This window comes from Ictalurus punctatus, chromosome 5 (assembly GCF_001660625.3).
Source record: "Ictalurus punctatus breed USDA103 chromosome 5, Coco_2.0, whole genome shotgun sequence".
Lineage (NCBI taxonomy): Eukaryota > Metazoa > Chordata > Actinopteri > Siluriformes > Ictaluridae > Ictalurus > Ictalurus punctatus.
In genome coordinates, this window is record NC_030420.2 from 5649818 (window position 1) to 5669778 (window position 19961).

Below are 19961 nucleotides of genomic sequence, written 5' to 3' on the forward strand. Positions count from 1 at the left end.
TGCTGCTCTACTTTCTCATGGAAAGCTCAGACGTACAGAACTTCAGGATTTTCTCCACGTGAACTCGTACTGCATCTGCAAGTCCAGCGGTGTGTGACAGTGTGTACATTTTATGGGGAAGAAAGAAATGAGTGAGTATTAATCGAATTACATACCACATCCTGGTGAGCTTTCGACAGAACAAATAAAGTAATATGAGACGCTGTAGTTACATAATATTCGCTTTTAGAGGTGGCGAGAATCCCTCGGGGTGTGTATGTATGCCAAGACCTTCAGCAAAATCATGAAGTGCCCATTTGATGTAGTATTTGATTTAAAGACTTCTTATCATACGGCCATTGCTGTTAGTTTCACTGGCAACATAATAGCGTCATAGTGACGTTTTTTCCTGTACTGCCTGTAATTAGAAATAATACAGTAATTACTGCAATGTTCTAGTTTATTATAAACTAGGACAACCACGTTAGCACGCCCAGAGTAATTTACACAAGTCCGTTACAACTGAGAGGAATAGTTCAGACACACATGCTACAGTAATTTTGCTAACATGGAACAATTTATTGTACTTATCTGATTCAGTGAATCATATTAATGGGTAATTGTAGCAATTTCTGATGCTGGTTTACTTTTTCATTATTGTTATACGGTCTATTGTGTATGTGTATTATATTATACTACAAACATTAATGTTGCTAACATGGAACAGTCTTTTGCAGTCACTATTAGCAACATTACTGAGCAGTTTATACTCTCTATTGCCATTATAAAATTTTTGGTATTTATATTCACCTCACTTCAAAACACCAGAGAAGAAGAACAAAAATAGTAATTTTGCTAAACAGGAAGCAAACTCATGTAGCTACTTATTGACATTAGCCTTATTCATTTATTTATTTATTTATTTATTTATTTATTTATTTATTTATAAAAAACTGTTTAACAGTTCCTTAAACGCTTTAAGAGTTAGCTCAAGGCTGAACATATTAATTGGTTAACACTTAGTTAAGACTGTAGGTGTTAATTGAAGACTTTAGGAGCTATTACAGCATTGTAAGAGCGAATTCGACACTTCAGGAGCTAATTGAACACTGGCAGATTTGACTGCTGTTCAGTATAACAAAAGTCCTGTTGAGTATTAATTTTAGTATTAATAGAGTTGTTTAAGTCTTTTTCAGTTAACACTGGCACGTCATGGTCAGCATCAATCCCCCACGTTCTGCGTATGTTTCTGATGCTCTGTATTCATTCGCTTCCAGATAAACATGGCCGCATTTGTGGTAGGCGCTGCCTGGGTCCCATGAAATTCCTTTCCAGAGCGGATGGAAACGCGGAGTTTCTCGCCTCACGGGACACCTCGTCCCGGCCGGACAGCCTCGTTTTCCTGTGCCGTCCAGTAAAAGTGAACGAGAAGATCAGGATACAGATGAAAAGTGTCATGGGACGCTCGTCACAGGACGGTCACAGAGCTATCAGGATTGGCTTTACAAATGACTCGCCGCTCAGTGCTAGACGGGGCCTGAGGGACAGCCCACGATCCTGTGCGGTACCTCTTCCTGAGGACTTGTGCCCGCCGGGTGCAGAAATTGAGTTCTGGATGAACTATGCGTTTTTTGTGATTATCCAGGCAAGCGATCGGAGGAAATATTATATGAAAGCAGAAGGACTAAATCTCCACGAGCCGCTGTTTGTTTTCTTGGATTTTTCTGGAAGCACGAGCACAGTGCATCTTTTGGGTAATTAGTGCAAATTATACAATATATTTAATAATAATAACAACAACAACAACAACACTTATTATTGTTATTACTATTAACAACAACAACATTTCTGGCATTTGGCCCTTATCCAGAACGACTTACATTTACCTCATTTATACAACTGAGCAATTGAGGGTTAAGGGATTGCCTAGGGGCGGTAGCCCGGCAGTGCTGGGGCTTGAACTTCTGATCTGTAACCCAGAGCCTTTAACCACTGAGCCACCACTGCCTAGTGGTGCAACAACAACAACAACAACAATAATAATAATAATTTGTATTTATTTATTTATTTATTTATTTTATGATACAGGTTCCAGGAAGGGGGGTCGCAGATCCTGCTCTGCTCTTCCATCAGGAACAAAAGCGCAAGCACTTGAAGAGAACCTTCTTAACCTCAGTCTCATTGCTGATGATAACACAAATTCAGGTGGGTATGCATTTGTTTATGGAAAAATGTCAGTTTAAATTCTGACAATTCCAGTGATTATAAACCCTGTGCGGGTTCTCAGTAGGCTACCATCAAACCGTGACAGTCTCAGCGTTATCAATTACTAAGCATTCACTAGATACTAATTTCTATGGAAACGTATGAACGGTTAAGGTGAAGCTTTGGGTCAAATTTTGATGCAGTTTCATTCATGCAATTATGCATTTTCCAGAAATGCATTTTGCCAGTTCCAATACGTTTGATTCAACTAATAAGGTCATTAATATTTGGGCAATGGAACTACTTATACTTGATGGATACGTGTAGGATCCAATCTCACGCACTGTTATACTATTATACTTTACATTTACATGTTATCTCACCCATGCAAGAATGAGCAGTATTCAATACACCTCATATACAGAAACAAAAGTATTACTAATCACAAGATGACTTAATAATAACTCAAGAACTCGAATATAGAAGACATCCACAAACAATTCCATTCAAAATTCGATTTTGCTTTAACCAACCTCAGTGCAAATCATACTCAAAATGTGACAGAATGTCAGATATAAATGCACTTTATATCAACGTTTCATTCTATTTTCAACAATTTAATTGGATCTCTTCTGATAAGGCACAGCTGCAGGAGCTTTTGTAATAAACCTCTGCCTGAGAAGTATTTGATTATACCTTTGATCATTTTTGTTTTCAGACCCAGCAGTTTTCAGAGAAGCATCACCATGGCAAGCACATCACCCACCAACACATACTCATCCACCGGAATCTACTCAAAGATCAGATCCGACCACACACAGCAAGACTGCAGTCAAAAGAAGTTTAAAGAGAAGGCTTCAGTCCTCAGTGGTAATCACTCATCATTAATGATATATGTGAGGTGGTCTGAAAAAACCCAAATGTCGCTTAAAAAAATAAACAAAATTGGGTTTTGGCCATACATTTTTTACATTATCATGGAATCTTGCCTCTTTAATCTTTCTGCAAAGATCATGTTTACTAAGGAGCCAGTTTAACAAACATGGTGGTAAAAAAAAAAAAGAAAAGAAAAGAAACAAAAAGTCAGTCTGTCTAGACACGTTCCTCACAGAGTATATCTCAGGCTTTGATCAAGTTGTTGGATAGCTAAGTGTTGTAGTGAAACGGACAAAAGCCTAAACAACTCTGTCAAACTGGCTGTCAACATGTCCATGACGCTCCTGCATTGAGGGAGGCATTTTAAAATACTAGGGGTTTTCCCAGACCTCCACACATTTTATACCCATATATATATATATATATATATATATATATATATATATCAGTGACACACTTATAATGTTGTACCTTAATGGTAACCATTAGTACATCACCATTGTGCAATACAGGTGTGACTTTGATTGGTAGTTTACGAAGCACATGTATTGTGTTTACTCCATTATCACTAGGAGGAGACGGACGTGACGTCTTTGCTGAGAGCATTTCAACAGCAGCATCTCAGCTCTAATGAGGTGCATGTGACCATCTGGAGGAAAAGTCTTCTGAAGAGTGCACTTGGTGCTCTATGTAACAGGAACTTCTCCTGGACTAAAAAACCTCATATCGAGTTTGCTGGCGAGGAGGCTTTCGATAATGGTGGCCCCAGAAGGGAGTTTTTTAGGTAGGCCATAATGAAATCTCTGGGTGGTATGGATGGCATTACTCTCCCCTGTCAATCAGAGCAAACAAACCAGTCGTGGGTGTTTTCGAGCGCATGCACGTGGAAGAGGGCGAGTGTGTTACGCTGCCTTTTGATGCAGCATGAGAAGCAACTCGGAAAGATCTGGTGGCTGGTTTCATGTGTTTCAGAGGAAGCACGTGTTATCCTTCACCCTGATCGGTAGCTTTCGTGTGAAAGGGGAGAGCTATTTTGTTGGGAATTGGAAAAAATGACCAACCTGGGGAAAGAAATCCGATATGAATTTTGTCTACTTGCAGAATAACTGACATGCTGAAAAGATCGTTGATTTTGCCTTTCATTGTTTGGTGAACTAAAGTGTTTCTCCCAACACATTCCTTTCAGACTCCTGATGCTCGAGGTGCAAAGCAGTCTGGGAATTTTCGAAGGAAACCCAAAACACTTGTTCTTCACTTATGACCAGACGGCTTTGCAGCAACGTAAATACGAGCAAGCCGGGAAGCTGGTAGCTTGGTCTGTAGTTCACGGAGGACCAGGACTCAAAGCTCTAGACGCTCATCTTTACCAGCTCATGTGTGGTGTAGAGATGGAACTCTCAGACTTTGACTGGCACCTCATACCAGATGCCGACGTCCAAAGAAAAGCACGAAAAGTACGCTTTTGTCTGCAGGATCAACTAATAATATGTCCCTTTATATCCATGCTTATCTGAAAACATGCCAAACGCATATCTCCTGTATCTTCAGGTCTTATCTTGCAAGACAGCCAAACACCTTTGTGCTCTTCAAAGAGAATTAGGTGACTGGATCTGTGATTGTGGATTTCCAGGCATTTACGGACCAAACATTGGCATCCAAGACGTTCCTAAGATTTACTCCCACGTTGTGAGGCACTACATTTATCTCAGGTGATGTATGAAAAGCACTGAAAATGTTCTGCTTAACGTAACATGGGCGCGTCCAAACCTGGAGGATTTGCATTCGGTTTCGTTTCCATTTCTTTACTTTCTTGCAAATTCAATTCTTGAGTGATTAGCAGGTCTGTGACTATTCCAGTGACTCAGAGTGTTCAGGAGCATGCAGATAAGAAGATAGCCATGCCAGAGAAAGGCATTTCTTATCACATAAGCTCTGGCTTTCACAAAAGACTGCCATAAACATAAAAAAAAAAAGTAATACATCAGTCATGTTAAAGTGGTTAAAGGCTCTGGGTTACTGATTAGAAGGTCAGTAATTCAAGCCCCGGCACTGCCAAGCTACCACTCTTCAGCCCTTGAGCAAGGCCCTTAACTCTCAATTGCTCAGTCGTATAAATGAGATAAATGTAAGCCGGTCTGGATAAGGGCGACTGCCAAATGCCATAAAATGTCAATCTAAAGCTAATAATAAATAGATTTTTTTTTAAAAAAAGTGTTGATATTTAGTTGTTGATACAGTGCAGCTTTTAGAAGGAGACTCCAGTGCCATTGCTTTGTTTTTCACCACGGTAAAGCCTTTGTGCTTTCTGGTTTTTGTGTAACATGACAAACTGCTTTTTTGTCTAATTGACTTCAAGAGAGAGCGAAATAGAGAGGCGGGTGAGGAAACAACTGGCTATAGCTGCTATAACATAAACGATAACAAGAACTAACTTGGTTCTTGGATGTTCCATAACATGGGACGTAACTATAAACAGTTCAAATGCATGGCGTTGTTCATTAATAAATGAAAAATGGTCATCGTTGGCAAATCGCTGTTGTATAAGATCAATAAAACACTTCAGTGCATGATGTTAGGAAATTCCATGCGTAATATTTAATTTATATTCACAACCTTCAGGGTGTTGAATATGATCAACCAGTTCACCGAAGGCTTGAACTCATGCGGAAATCTGTGGGACATAGTGAAGATCAACTGGATTGATTTCCTGCCTATTTTTACCAAAACGAACGAACGGCTATCACGAGCATCATTCAGGGCCCTGTTTGAAATCAGCTGGAGTGCGGAAGGTTCCAAGAGGAGAGAGGACGAAGAGGAAACCATCTACTACTGGGAGCTGGTGCTTAAGATGATAGAGGGTGAGCGTCATCTTTTCATGATACCCTTGATGTTTTTCCTTGTAATTTATCTGGAGAGTGAGCACTCACAGCATACCAGAGCCAGAGGTATTAGCGAAAGTAGGAAATGATATGATGTAATTTTAGTTCCATCCTGTCACATGCGTATTGTTCATTGTCGTTCATTGTTGTTCATAGCCAGCCTTGTGACTACACCGAATTGTGCAAACCAGATACAATACAATAAGCCATGTTTGCATGACTTTTCCATAGATAAAGAAACAGAGCTGCATTTCGAAGAGCTGCTCGTTTTTATCACGGCGACAGACGAGGTTCCAGTGTTGGGATTCCCTGAAAAACTCAGCATCCACTTTTACCAGCCTGAGAAGAGAGGCTTTCGTCTACCGTACACGTCCACTTGCATGATGGGACTCTTCCTTCCACGAGGGGTCAAGAGTCATGCAGAGCTCAATACGATGCTGCTGAGAGCAGTGAGAGACTCGAATGGATTTGGAAAGTCATAAGACAGTAGTTAAAGGGAAAACACCGTTATATCTATGGTATTGAAAGTAGAAATGGCTCGGTCTTGTGCAGTGTTGTTGCATAAAGGAGGAACTGAAAATCTGTACTGAAGAATATGACTGTATCATTTTTAAGCTGGTGGTCAATGCAAAAATGTCATATGTTTTTATGCCTACCTGTATAAATATGTGTCTGTGTAGCTCTGACGTTGTGCTGTGAAAATAAAAATATAGGTATTTATGACTAACTTATTGAGTTCTTGTTGAATTTTTTTAAATAAATCAATCAATATATAAAATTACACAAATACACTGTAAAAATAAAGGTTGTCTTATGAGACAAACATGAGAGGATGTCTTACCACAGTTTGAGTAAAAGCTATAATAATTCCATAATCTCAAAAGGTACGTTTGGCGCAAAAAAACACATCAACAAAAGTGCACCATAATGCCACCCAGAGTGAAGCATGTTGGCGGCAGCATCATGCATTAGGGCTGCTTTTCTTCAGACAGAACTGCATGGTTTATCAAAGTGGAGGGAATCACGACTAGCTACAAATACCAGCCACTTTAATGCAAAACCTTCAGGTGTCTGATAGTAAGATGAAAATGAAATGGAATTTCACCATTCAGTGTGACGGTGACCCAAAGCATACATTCAAATCAACAAAGGAATGGCTTAACCAAAAGAAGATCAATGTTTTTGAATGGCCTAGCCAGAGCCCAGACCTGAATCCAAATGGAAATCTTTGGGGTGACCTGAAGCAGGCTGTGCACAAGAGATGCCCTTACAATTTGATAGATCTAGAATGTTTTTGCAAGAAAGAGTGGGAAAATATTGCCAAGTCAAGATGTGCCACGCTGATAGACTCACCCAAAAGGACTGATAGAGACTATTACCAAAAATGACTGATAGACTCTTACCCTGCTGTTTTAGAGGAAGCTGGATTACATCATTGGAACCCTGGGGCAAATCCAAAGGTATATTGGGAAAATGGGGGTGTTTCCTGCACTTGTCTTTAGGCTTTGGGTGGCCATTTATCCGCTTGTGATTCATGTCAGCATTCCCAAAAAAAAACCCCCAAAAAACCATGGCATTGTTTTACACCATCTACAGTGATGCAATGTAGAAATCCACAAATGGTCAGGTTATGTGAGCTTTTTTTTTTTTTTCACTGTAGCACACCGACAGAAAACCCTTAAAAATGAAAATCTTATCCCTATTTACACTACATATAAACCCTGAGTGGAGCGATTTCACAGGAGGGGTAGGATTTTGATGCTGATGCCTAAATGTTCACCAGTTTAAGTTTGGTTCACTTATAAACATATCGTTTAACTTTGCATTTCTCATCTCTCTCTCTCTCTCTCTCTCTCTCACTCTCTCTCACACACACACACACACACACACACACTCCCTGGAAAGCCCCACACTGTTTGGAATGCTTGGATGTCTCAGAGTCATGCTTTCTGAATTAGACCTTAAAATCTTTTACAACAGTTTATTTAAGGCTCATAACCATCCATCCATCCATTTTCTATACCCGTTATCCTACAGTTTCATGAGGAACCTAGCGCCTATTCCAGGAAGCATAGGGCACAATGGACGCAGTGCCAATCCATCGCAGGGTGTAATCATACACACCCGTTCATACACTACGGACACTCCAATCAGCCTACTATGCATGTCTTTGGACTGGTGGAGGAAACCGGTGTACCCGGAGGAAACCCCCGCAGCACGCAGAGAACATGTACATCAATCAAACCCCCAACCCTGGAGGTGTGAGGCGTACGTGCTAACCACTAAGCCACCATTCTAACCATGTTTTCAGAAATAACAGAACAGGCTCACATGATATACAAGCCCAATAGCTTTCTTCAGATTATAAATAAACTTTTTAAAGTCACACGTCTTCCATTTATTCGATAACACTTTCTTTGAATGGAACCTGCATAATGCCTTCATAACAAGCGCACTCCTATGTATAAGAAGTAAATACTGTAATAAAGAATTGGCAAAAAATGTGTCCACCTGCTGTCTTACCTTTTGTTAGGTGCACTTATGGTAATCATGACTCATAAGCTCATGGACCTGAATGTTCAGTCCATTTTTAATCAAATGATTTTCTAGTACAGTTTCTTATTTATGAAGCCCTTATTTGTAATGCCGTAGGAATGAATTGAATACTCTCACACTAAAGCGTTAATCCCATTTCCTTTCACAACACGCTTATGAAATACCTTCATGTACCTACATGTACCTACATGTACCTTCTACAACTTTCTTGAAGTGTCATGAATGTCCTGTTGGTAAAAAAACAAACAAACAACAACAAAAAAACAACCTACATGCAAGATATAGATAAAGCATTGCTTTATAAAGTGTATATGTATTTGATATACGAAGGCACCTTTGGAATTCAAAGTGTTTCCGTTTCTCCTGTCCAGCATTCTGACTCAGGTTTTCCTAGCACTTAGTGAGTGACAAATGTGTCATTATTGCCATGTGTTTGCTGAAGCTATGCTGATCTCATTTATAGATGGCGCTGCATTACTTCATCATAAGCTCTCTCAGTGTCTTACTGACTTTTCTGAAGCTTCTGGGAAATAATAAAGAAGAATATTATGGCGCTTCTGAGGCGCAATATTCAGTGACATCAGCACATAAAATAATTCAACCTGTTCACACGGATTCACTGAACTATTTTGCGGCATAGTGACTGTTAAAGTACAGGGTGTCTGAAAGATCAGGAAGCAATGGGAATGCATTGAAAGCAAATACTGTCGACATGTCGATCCGAATATGTTGAGCAAAATCCGCAGAAAACGTGAAAGAGTAGCTCAGAATATGTATATGTAGTTTTACTCTCACTGCTTTCTGGCTTTTCGAGCCCTGTGTATATAATAGATGAAAATAGCAAAAAACTTAAGCTAGATAGATAGATAGATTGATAGATAGTGGATTCCTCTCAAAGCGATGGCATCAGTCCAAGAATTTTGATAAGGCATGTATCTGTTCGTACGGTTCATCTGGAGGTATTGCACACAGACAGCAGTAAACTGATAGTGTAGTATTTGTTTATACCCTCTTTCCTTTATCTTTATATTCATTCATCTTTAGTAAACGCTTTGTGCTGGTTCCGGAAACACTGGGTGTTCAGGGCAGGTGACAAGGCGGGAACACACCCTGGACGAGATACCCAGGGAGATACGCACACATAGCACGAGCAATCCAACATCATGCAGGAGGAAACCAGAGAACCCGGAGGAAACCCATGCAAACATGCGAAACTCCACACTGACCATCCGTAAGTTTACATGGACAACAATAATCCCATATTAACCCGATTAAGACGATACTCTGATTAAGAATCTAGCATGTAAACAGCGATTATTGATGACTTTAATCCGACTAAAGTCATACTCGACGTGTGGAGTATTCTTGTTTTAGTCGCATTATCGAAGTGCATTACAGACACACCTTGTACACACCTTAATCACACTATTAACGTCGCGTGGGAGTTTTCACCTCATTTTGCGACAGGACACGTACACACATGGCAGTGCTCGACCGTTTGACGACAAACAATAGAGCACGGTTTCGTCCGAAACCGCGTACTTACCTGCTATATAGCAGGTGAAATACTATAATACATGTATTACGGTTACTATATAGTAAGTAAATACACGGTTTCGGACACAGCCCTATTTGCACTATCAAGCAGCCTCATCAAGCAGTCGTCTATTGCACATCTATGCACGTATATGACAAATAATTAACTGCATTTGAAGCTTTCGTAAGATTAGAAAGGAAACACCCAGAACTGTATACGGTACCATAACGAAGACCTGTACGTCGATGCGTGAAATTCTGGCGGGAACGTCGGACGGCGTGGCGTGGGGACGTAATGACGTGCCATTAATCGATCTATGTTCTATAACATGTAAAACGGGAACATGAGAGGAGTATTCTAAAAGCGACTCATGTAAACACCTTAATCAGAATATTATCTTATTCAGAATAAGGTCAATAACTAGATTACTGCTGTCCATGTAAACGTAGTCACTAACCGAAGCTCAGGATCGAACCAGCAACCCTCGAGCTGTGAGGAAGCAATGCTACCCACTGCACCACCATGACGCTTTACTTTTATGTATTATATTTCGATTATATGTAGGAATAAAAAAATAAAAAACTTCCTTACTGTAACCTGAGCAACATAACAGGATGTATTGTTTTGGAATTATCATTGAATCATCAAGTTTGAGTTGTGTTCATGTGACATAAACTGTGATTTGTCAGCAATAATACACACTTGATAAACACAATATTGAAAAACGTGTGGTAATTCAGTGACTATGAGAGAAATATACAAACTTACTTACTATAACATAACAGCACTTGAATTATGGAATACTGTATATGTCTTGTGATATCCATTCAGTTTAATTTTGAAGCACACATTCCTATACAATTAAGAGAAAAGAAATTAACTTTCAGGAAAACCACTGTTCAGCCACACCTTCAGTCACCACTATGACCAGTGAGACATAAGTGAAGTAACACTAAAGGAATGATGGCTGTGTATTCACACCTTTAGGTTCTGCAGGATACATTTCAGCACACTTCCTTGTGAAACTAAAAGGCGGTTATTAGTCACTACACACTCACTGGCCACTTTAAAAAGAATACCTGTACTCCTGCTCATTCAAGCAATTATCCAATCAGCCAATCATGTGGCAGAAGCACAATCATGCACTGGAGAAAATCATGCATTGGGTGAAAATAAATCAGGCATTGGGGGAAAAAAATGTGATCTCAGTCACTGTGGCTGTGGCATGAGTGCCAGATAGGCTAGTGTTGAATATTTCAGAAACTGACCCTTTAGTCGTGTGGCTAATTTGACAGATGAGACAAAGAGTAAAGTAACGAGTAAAGTAAAGAAATGATTACTGCTTATGATCTCACTGACTTGACTGGCTGGCTTGACTATTTTTGTCACGTTTTTACTGTAATGGAGGTTAGGACGGATGCCAGTGCAGATAAGAGCATTTAATACAGAGAGGCAGGCAGACAAATCCAAATCATGAGACAATAGCGTGGTCAAAAACAGGCAATGGGTCAGGCGATCAGCAAATAGGCATGAACGAGGCAAGGTGAGAATCGAGAACGAGAAACCAGAAAAAAGATCAAAGACCACGAATCAAAACGAGGAACTTGGTACAAACGCTTGGTATGGTGATAACACTCAATACGTCGCAAAGACTGAAAGTCCTTTTAAACTGTGGTGTGAATGTGTGTGAGATTGGATGCAGGTCTGCGTGATTAGAATGAATGAATGAGTGTTCTGGTAATTGCTGTCCACGGCGGCCATGTTTGTAGGCCGCAGTGCAGGATCGGAAATGTAGTCACAAGTTTGCTGTGACATGACAGTTTTATTTGAGAAACTGCTGATCTCCTTGGATTTTCCATACACAACAGTCTCTAGAGTGTAAACAGAATGGTCCGAGAACGCAAGAAAAAGCATCCAGTGAGCAGCAACTGGTTCTAGTTGACAGGTAACTCAAATAACCCCTCTTTATAACTGTGGTGAGCAGAAACGCAACTCAGAACATACAACACATCAAACTTTGAGGCTATAACAGCAGAAGACCACATCGTGTTCCACTCTTGTTAGCCAAGAAGAGGAATCTGATGCTACAGTGGGGCACAGACTCGCCAAAACTGGACAGTTAAAGACTGTAAAAAGAGGAGGTGGTGTTTGATTTGAAGATTAACTTAAGCTCTTGACCTGTATCTACGTGATTTCATGCACTGCACTGCTGCCACGTGATAGGCTGATTAGACTGCATGACTGTGCAGAGCTACAGGTGTTAATATTAAAGTGGAACTGAGAACTTTTCGAAAATGACTAGCACCAGCCGTAAGAAAATAATTCAGAATCGCCCTCCAAAGCACTGAGAGTTAAACTATGGAGGTAGTGACATGCTAGAAATGTAGCCTAGCTGGCCGACATTATTTTGCTAACCCAATTAACATAATGCTCTTAGTCTGAAAATGTAACTAGTCTGGAAGTATACGTTTAAAACTAGGTAGTGTGGTAACTAATACCTTTCTTTTCATTTCACATGTGCGTGTGTTGCAATTCATCTTGCAAAACCTGGGGTGGATATGCACTAATCTTTTCTTTCACTGTTACTTCACTTGTTTTATTACCCATCATACTGGTCACATGACTGAAGCGGCAGTCAAATAAAGGTGTTTACTGGAACTCAGGTCATGGGTTATTTCTAAAATGAAAGTGAATGTACAGTATGTTGCAGGATACATCTGGATTCGCAAAATCCTGTTATATTAGGTTATAGTGAGGAATTTTAATAAAAATGTCTCCCATACGCTTGAAATTGGCCCAAGTTTACTGGCAAATCTATTCTATAGATCATGTTTAAAATGCTGAATACTGCAGTCCATTTGTTGCTCTGCAGTCCATCTGTAAAAGGACCATCACAGAACCACCTCCGACTTAATCGTTTGTGATATTAATTTTCCCGTCCAAATAAACGGATTTTTCCATCCAGAAAACACGCATTTCAACCATTTCAGGTTTAAGGAGAGAACATGAGGGAACATGAGGGAATAATAATAATAATATTATCAGCTGTGCGGTCGGGAGCTGCTGGCAGACAGAGCCAATCACAAAAACATAACAGTACATTTCCAGTACAGTCCTTTTACAGATTGGATACGTAATGTCCACATTGGTTGTCGTTTTTCTCTGTTGATCTGCTGCTCAAAGTGTTTGAATGTATCTGAGCACTAACTAGTACAGGATAGATAAAAACCTCAAAACAAAACAGAAACCTACTTTAATAATGTTCTAATTGTCATCCACCTTATCATTATTTATAATGCTAAGTGTTAGACTTAGGACTTTGTTGTAGACATACAATTAATTTTTTTAGACCAAAACTCGAATCCTTTTTTCTCGCTTGCTTGAAAAGCTGTTGAACGTTAGGTAAGTCGAACATAAACTGATAGATTCTCAACACATGATAGAACTCAACACATTCTCCCATTCTACCATGATACAAAGTAAGGGGGAGTCCAGTCCAGACCATGTTATATGGCGTAAGCTTACTTCTGATCCACAACACTTTAATATCTTTTATTTCCTGTTTTATATGTTTATCACCGTTTATACAGTATTCAGTCCTTTAACTGTTAAAGAAAACCCCTGTTTCATGTGACTCTGTGTGTGTGTGTCAATTTCCTATTCACATCTGGTCAGAGTCACTCTAATCTGAGGTGAGCACAACTTTCTTGTGTTTTCTTGGTACTTCACATTTTATGCAATAAAACTTGGTTAGGTGTGAAAGTTCAAAAATGGTGTTTTTACTCTGAGAAAAGGAAAGGACTATAAAATAGTGTCTTTTGATCGTTTAGCTGCAGTACCATGTTAAGTTAGCCTTGAGATATAGCCACCGTTAGCATGCACGTCTCTGGGGCAAGTTGTCACAAAGGCTGTGGGGTAAGTTTTCACAGATTATATACATGCCTTGGTATATAACTTGACACACACACACACACACACACACACACACAGACCAAAAATATTGATGGTAATGCATAATCATCCACATGCTTTTGGATAACAGTATGAGATGTTATTGTAAATTGTGTTCTCGTGTTGAAAAATCCACAGTTTGTCACAAGTCTAAAACTCTGTAGTGAACTAAGATTTGAATAGGAATAAAAACACTATATGTGCCTGAGACTTCATTCTTCCATTTGTTACAACCAAGAAACTTGTCCCAACACGTCCCGTTACACTCTCCACTAATTTTAATAACTGCATTTGTACATCAAAGTGTGATGCGCAATATCCCTGCCAGGTTAATGTTTAACTGAGTTCAATCTGCATTGTGAAATATATAAACTATTATTAGGAAAGCTGCTCTTGTGTAAAAGCCAACAGGGATTTTAGGTGTTTTTTGTTTGTACAAGCTATCTACAAGCATATTACTCATCTGGAAACAATAAACAAAATAAAAAAAAAGTCTCCTGGCACGTCACTGATTCAATAAAACAACTGGAAAGCAGAAGTAAAATGCCACTCTACACTTCATTATGGAAATCAGAGGTAAAATACAACCCCTTTTCTCACATGTTCTCGACATGCCTTCTGGCAAAGTGTGAAAACCAAACGGCGCTTCTGCATGTAATAAAGCGATACAGATTGTAAAGAAAAGATGTACAGTACTGGATAGACTGGACCCTGTGTCTGTACAAGGTGGACCCACTGATGACACTTTTCTGCTTTTGGTACTGAACCTGTACTACACCAGTTGTCAGTATAAACATTTATTGTATGCAATCGAGTACAGTGAGGTTTTTTTTTTTTATTATTAAAATTGTACACCTAAAGTAGCAGTAAATATCACCAGTAACTGTGCATATCTTGAATATAATAGAAAAGAAAAACCTTATTGTAGTTCATTAATAACTCTCAAACCTTTGAACTATGAATACTACAGCATTGTTGAAATTCTGCTCAATTCTGATTAGTCAGAAGGTTTTCCTATAACAGGCTTGCTGGCTTCAAGACTTAATTTGATGCATCTGAAATGGATGAAAATCGTGTAATTGTTGATATGGTGAAGTCTTCTGGGAAGAGACATTTATTTCGAATTTGTGGAAGGATTTTCCAGTGTCAGTACTGTCTAGAAGTAAATTGAAGTTTTCCGACAAGGAAAGTCTTAGGGTGGAGCTCTTTCTCTGCACCATTTCTCAGAAACAAGACATGCTGCATTTGTTGGTCTTATTAATTTTAAAAGAGAGAGAAAGAGAGACTGATAAGCAAAGGTTTATAGCTGCTACACCGAAAGTGATACAAGGAACAAACGTATTTTTTTGTTTTTTGCTGATGTTCTACAACATTATCTATAACTATAAATGTGCAATAAAGATAAATCCTTATTACAGTATATGCAAAAACAAGAGATAATTGGGTGACTCGCTCACTTTTAGTAAGCGATTCATCCTAGTGAGGGTCACAGTGGATCCTGGAAACACTGGCCGTGAGGTGGGAATATACTTCAGCTGGGCCGCCTGTCCATCACAAGGCACCATGCACACTCATTCACACCTACAAGCAAGTTATATTAATAATAATATAAGATAAAAAAAAATAAATCCTACCGGCATTTATGGAAGGTGGGATGAAACCCGAGAACCCAGAGGGAACCCACGCGGACACAAGGCGAACATGCATAGAAACTCCTCACAGACAGTAATCTGAGGACCTCAGGACCCTGAAGCTGTGAGGTGACCTAATAGCTAGTTTGTTAAACACACACACACACACACACACACACACACATATTCTTTATTTTTACCCCCCCCCCCCCTCTTCCCCACACACACATTTTAGAATAATAATAAAAAAAATAAAAAGTCGTCAAATCTCTGGGAAAACACAAATGGAATTATACGAATTATGTTGTGATAAAAAAAAAAAATCCAAAATAAATCAAAAATAATTTAGCATTTTAGCAGCTACAAAGTAGACACGCTTTTTGCCTAGAATGATATATATATATATATATTTTTACTGAACTGTATTACATTGTAAGGTAAACCTATCTATCTATCTATCTATCTATCCCTTTCTTTCGTTCTTACTTGATCACATGATCTGGTGCCAAAGCCTGCTTAAGTCGTTTCCATGAAATCCCCCAAAACAGGAAGTTGTATCACATGTTCAGTGTTTACAGGAAACATGCCATTCAGAACCACTCACCCCATCATAGGGTTGCACTGAAGTTAGTACTTTTCCAAACCCCACCCCTTGCCTCATTTGGCTCCTCCTAGTTTCGCTTTCGGGCCTATAGTGAGCAATGTTTTGAGTTCAAACCCACAGCACGTGCTGAGACGCGATATAAATACAGACACACACTGCCCGTCTGTTAGGAAACGGACAATCTGTAAATGCTGATGGATCTACACCACTTATTAACTTGCTCTGGTTAAGAAGAAGAAAGCAAAGATGGCACGTAAGACCAAAGGTAACACTTTTGAACAGTTGTAGGCTATTGGAATTTTCTTCTTCTCTTTCTCTTTTTTTATGAAGTCGGGTCACAGTATTCTGATTATTCATGAATGTTATGCGACTGGAATAAAGTTGGTTTGAAAGCTGGACGTTCGATATTCGCAGATATGCGGAAATTAAGGGACCGTCTCTAAAGTTACATACGAAATTGTTATACACGTTTCTAACTTCAATAGCATTTGAAGGGAATGACTTACAGTCATATAACCAACTGCAAAGTGTTCATCTAGGTGTCAGGTATGAGAAACAAATTTTAGATTTTTGATATTTACCAAAATAAACTATATATATATATATATATATATATATATATATATATATATATATATATATATACACACTTTATATATATACTTTATATATATATAAAGTATATATATATATATATATATATATATATATATATATATATATATATACATATATATATATATATATATATATATATATATATATAAAGTTATTAAATGCTTCTTACTAGCATTTAAATGGAGAATATAGTCTCCTTTTGAATATAAGGAGAAATACTGTGTTTATTAATACTATTCTCTGTAACTTCATGTGAGATTAACAGCCAACTGCAACCACTCTACTGTATTGTCTGTATTGTGTTTTAGCTACTACTATTACCACGTGACATTGGTTTAAAATAAAAATAACAACAAACGACAACAACAAACACGGACTCCTTCTGATTCATCTCAAGAACACAAATTTTATTTACTTTATTATTTGTCAATATTGAAGTGTTTATGATATATATATATATATTCCAGGATCAAAGAAGAAGGCTTCATTCTGCACACTCCTCAAATCATCTCCCAAATTCAGTGCTACAGAGGACAACTGTGGCGTTGGCCAGATTCCTGAAGAGATGCTGCAGAGGCTGATGGTTAGAAACAGCCTCAATCTGAATCCTCCGTTCTTTCAGAGAAACGCAGGTAAGAACATGAATAAAATAATAGCATTCTGCACGTGCGCCATGAGTTATTATGAGTTACATATTTCATTCCACACAAAATCTCAAACATATATATATTAGTTTTTTTAATGCTAATATCTTACTTGTTTTTTTTTTTTGCAAGATTGCCCTTTGGAGTTCATTACAGTCACGTGACGAGTCATATTAGGCTGATAATAGAGTTTTTAGAGTTAAAGATACATACTAAAGTACCATTAAGGGTACCAAACGAACAACAAGGACAGGTGCAGTTTAGTACCCTTTTTATTCAGACAGGGCGCACAGTCCTTCCATGGTTCCAAACAGTTTCTGTATTCCTTCCAGTCACTCCTAGGCCGTGCACGTGCGGAATATGCTGCCTGGGTCCGATCACCTTTCACCCTGAAGTCAAGGGGAAGCACGTGAAGCTGAGTGCAGGCGACCGGCGCGCGACCAGAAACCCGCTGTCATTCCGTCACGGTGTGACTTTCAGCAGCCGGCCCTTGCGCGTCGGGGAGAAAGTGCGCATGCGCGTGGAGCGCGCTGTAGCAGCGTGGCACGGCGCGCTCCGGATCGGCTTCACAACCGTGCCGCCCGGTTCCGGTCCCATGTGCCCTCTGGCCATTCCCGATCTCACCGATCGACAGGGATTCTGGGCGCTCCCCATACCGGAGAATTACTCCTCCCCACGCACTGAGCTGACGTTCTGGGTAAAGCGCACCGGATACCTTCGCATCCAGACGGACAACGGGTTTGATCACAAAGAAGAAATGTCGCAGATGGACACGAGCAAGCCGATCTGGGCCATGATTGACGTGTACGGCCAGACAACCTCTGTCCTCTTCCTAGGTGAGTTTTATAAATATTATACACACGCTATTGTATCATAACATCACTCATGTATACACTTTGTGGACACCTGATGACCATCACACCTAGACGTAGGCCTAGTTCTTACACAAACTGTTGCGTTATTACAAAGTTTGCCACACACAATTGTATAGAATTTCTCTGTATGCTTTAGCATTACAATTTCCCTTCACTGGAACTAAGAGGTCCAAACATGTTCCAGCATGACAATACCCCTGTGCATAATGCGATCTCCACGAGACATGCTTTGCCAAGGTTAGAGTGGAAGAACTCGAGTGTCCTGCACAGAGCCATGACCTTAACCCCACTGAACACCTTTGGAATGAATTGAAACACAGACTGTGCCCCAGGCCTCCTCAACTAACCCCCGCACCTGACCTCACTAGCTGACCCATAACCATGCTCCAAAATCTAGTGGAAAGCCTTCCCAGAAGAACGGAGGTTATTATAACAGCACAGAGGGGGACTAAATCTGGAATGCGACGTCGAACAAGCACATATGGGTGTAATGGTCTGGTGTCCACATACGTTTGGCCATATAGCATGTAACAAATCAATTGTTAACAAAGAAGATTCAATTTTTTTTCAGCAGGTAAACACACAACACCAGTGGCTTCATGTTTGATTATGATACATATTCCAGGTTCAGAGAAGAAGACTTTCTTCTTCACGCGCCGCTCCTGCTCTGTTCCCAAAATCAGTGCTACGGAGCAGAACTGTGGTTATGACCCGATTCCTGAAGAGCTCCTGGTGAGGATGGTGAATAGAAAGAGTCTAGAAGAGAACTCGCCGTTCTTTCCGAGCAATGACGGTAAGAATGTGAATAAAAATATCATGCATTAATCAAGTGCACCTTGAGTGTCAGGAAATGTGTAAAATATATTTTTAAAAATCCCTATTTCATTCCACACAAAATCTCTTCTATATGGCATGTCTATGGCATCCTTGGTAATAAAGCAGCTGTGATTACGTCCGATACGAAATGATCTCTAAGGAGACATTTATTTAGCATTTATGGAAAGAGTCTCCACGTTTCATGTCGGCTGCAATAAACAAAGTGATAACTAGCTTCACAGACATTCCACAACAAGTAACTATAAATGGATAAAACATACGCGTCATTCTTTGCATAGTTGTGGATTGTTTTCATCTAACAGCACGCCCCAAATCTTTTATTTGCTACTTACTGTAACTCTCAGAGCATGATGTCGTTACACCTTCTTAGACAATTATCTCTAATGTTTGGTATGCACAGAAGTAAGCCTCCATGATTTTTCTTCTTGTCTTTTTAGATAACGACGAGCACTGTGTAGTGTGCTACTCCGAGACGGCCAGCGTGCACCTGGATTGCGGTCACTCCTGTTTGTGCTCTCAGTGTGCCGAGAGGGTCATCAGTGACTTTGGGACGTGCCCGTTATGTCGGCAAAGCATTCGCTGCTAATGTAAAAAAAAAAAATAAAAAAAAAAGCGAGAGAGAGTGCGAGAGAGAGAGATGATGTATAGAAGTATAAATATTGAAAACTGTATTATATTCTGATGTAAATATTTTGTACAAAGTGTGTCAACGAATAATGCTTTTATATATTTATTTTATATTTATTAAACAAAAAAGATGTAAATGTGA

At 39.4% G+C, this 19961-nt stretch overlaps 2 protein-coding genes across 6 annotated transcripts in view; both read left to right on the top strand.

The window, feature by feature from the left end:
• LOC108265504 (G2/M phase-specific E3 ubiquitin-protein ligase) overlaps window positions 1-6666 on the top strand; it is an 8324-nt gene extending 1658 nt beyond the window's left edge. The window contains exons 2-10 of one of the 5 annotated variants that reach the window (XM_047155451.1): window positions 26-131; window positions 1257-1733; window positions 2068-2184; window positions 2903-3054; window positions 3633-3844; window positions 4247-4514; window positions 4609-4769; window positions 5680-5918; window positions 6171-6666. In XM_047155451.1, coding sequence (XP_047011407.1) covers window positions 113-131; window positions 1257-1733; window positions 2068-2184; window positions 2903-3054; window positions 3633-3844; window positions 4247-4514; window positions 4609-4769; window positions 5680-5918; window positions 6171-6421 — 1896 coding nt within the window. In that variant the 5' untranslated portion in view covers window positions 26-112 and the 3' untranslated portion in view covers window positions 6422-6666. Of the gene's footprint in view, window positions 1734-2067; window positions 2185-2902; window positions 3055-3632; window positions 3845-4246; window positions 4515-4608; window positions 4770-5679; window positions 5919-6170 lie in introns of all 5 variants that reach the window. The other 4 variants (XM_017467886.3, XM_017467883.3, XM_017467888.2 and 1 more) reach the window with 4 other exon arrangements.
• A 9661-nt stretch (window positions 6667-16327) lies between these two features.
• Window positions 16328-19961, top strand: LOC108265088 (E3 ubiquitin-protein ligase NEURL3). The gene is made up of 5 exons (XM_017467197.2): window positions 16328-16483; window positions 17304-17468; window positions 17813-18316; window positions 18981-19148; window positions 19630-19961. Exons 1-5 carry the CDS (start codon window positions 16465-16467, stop codon window positions 19776-19778), a joined length of 1005 nt encoding a protein of 334 aa, XP_017322686.1. The 5' UTR covers window positions 16328-16464; the 3' UTR covers window positions 19779-19961.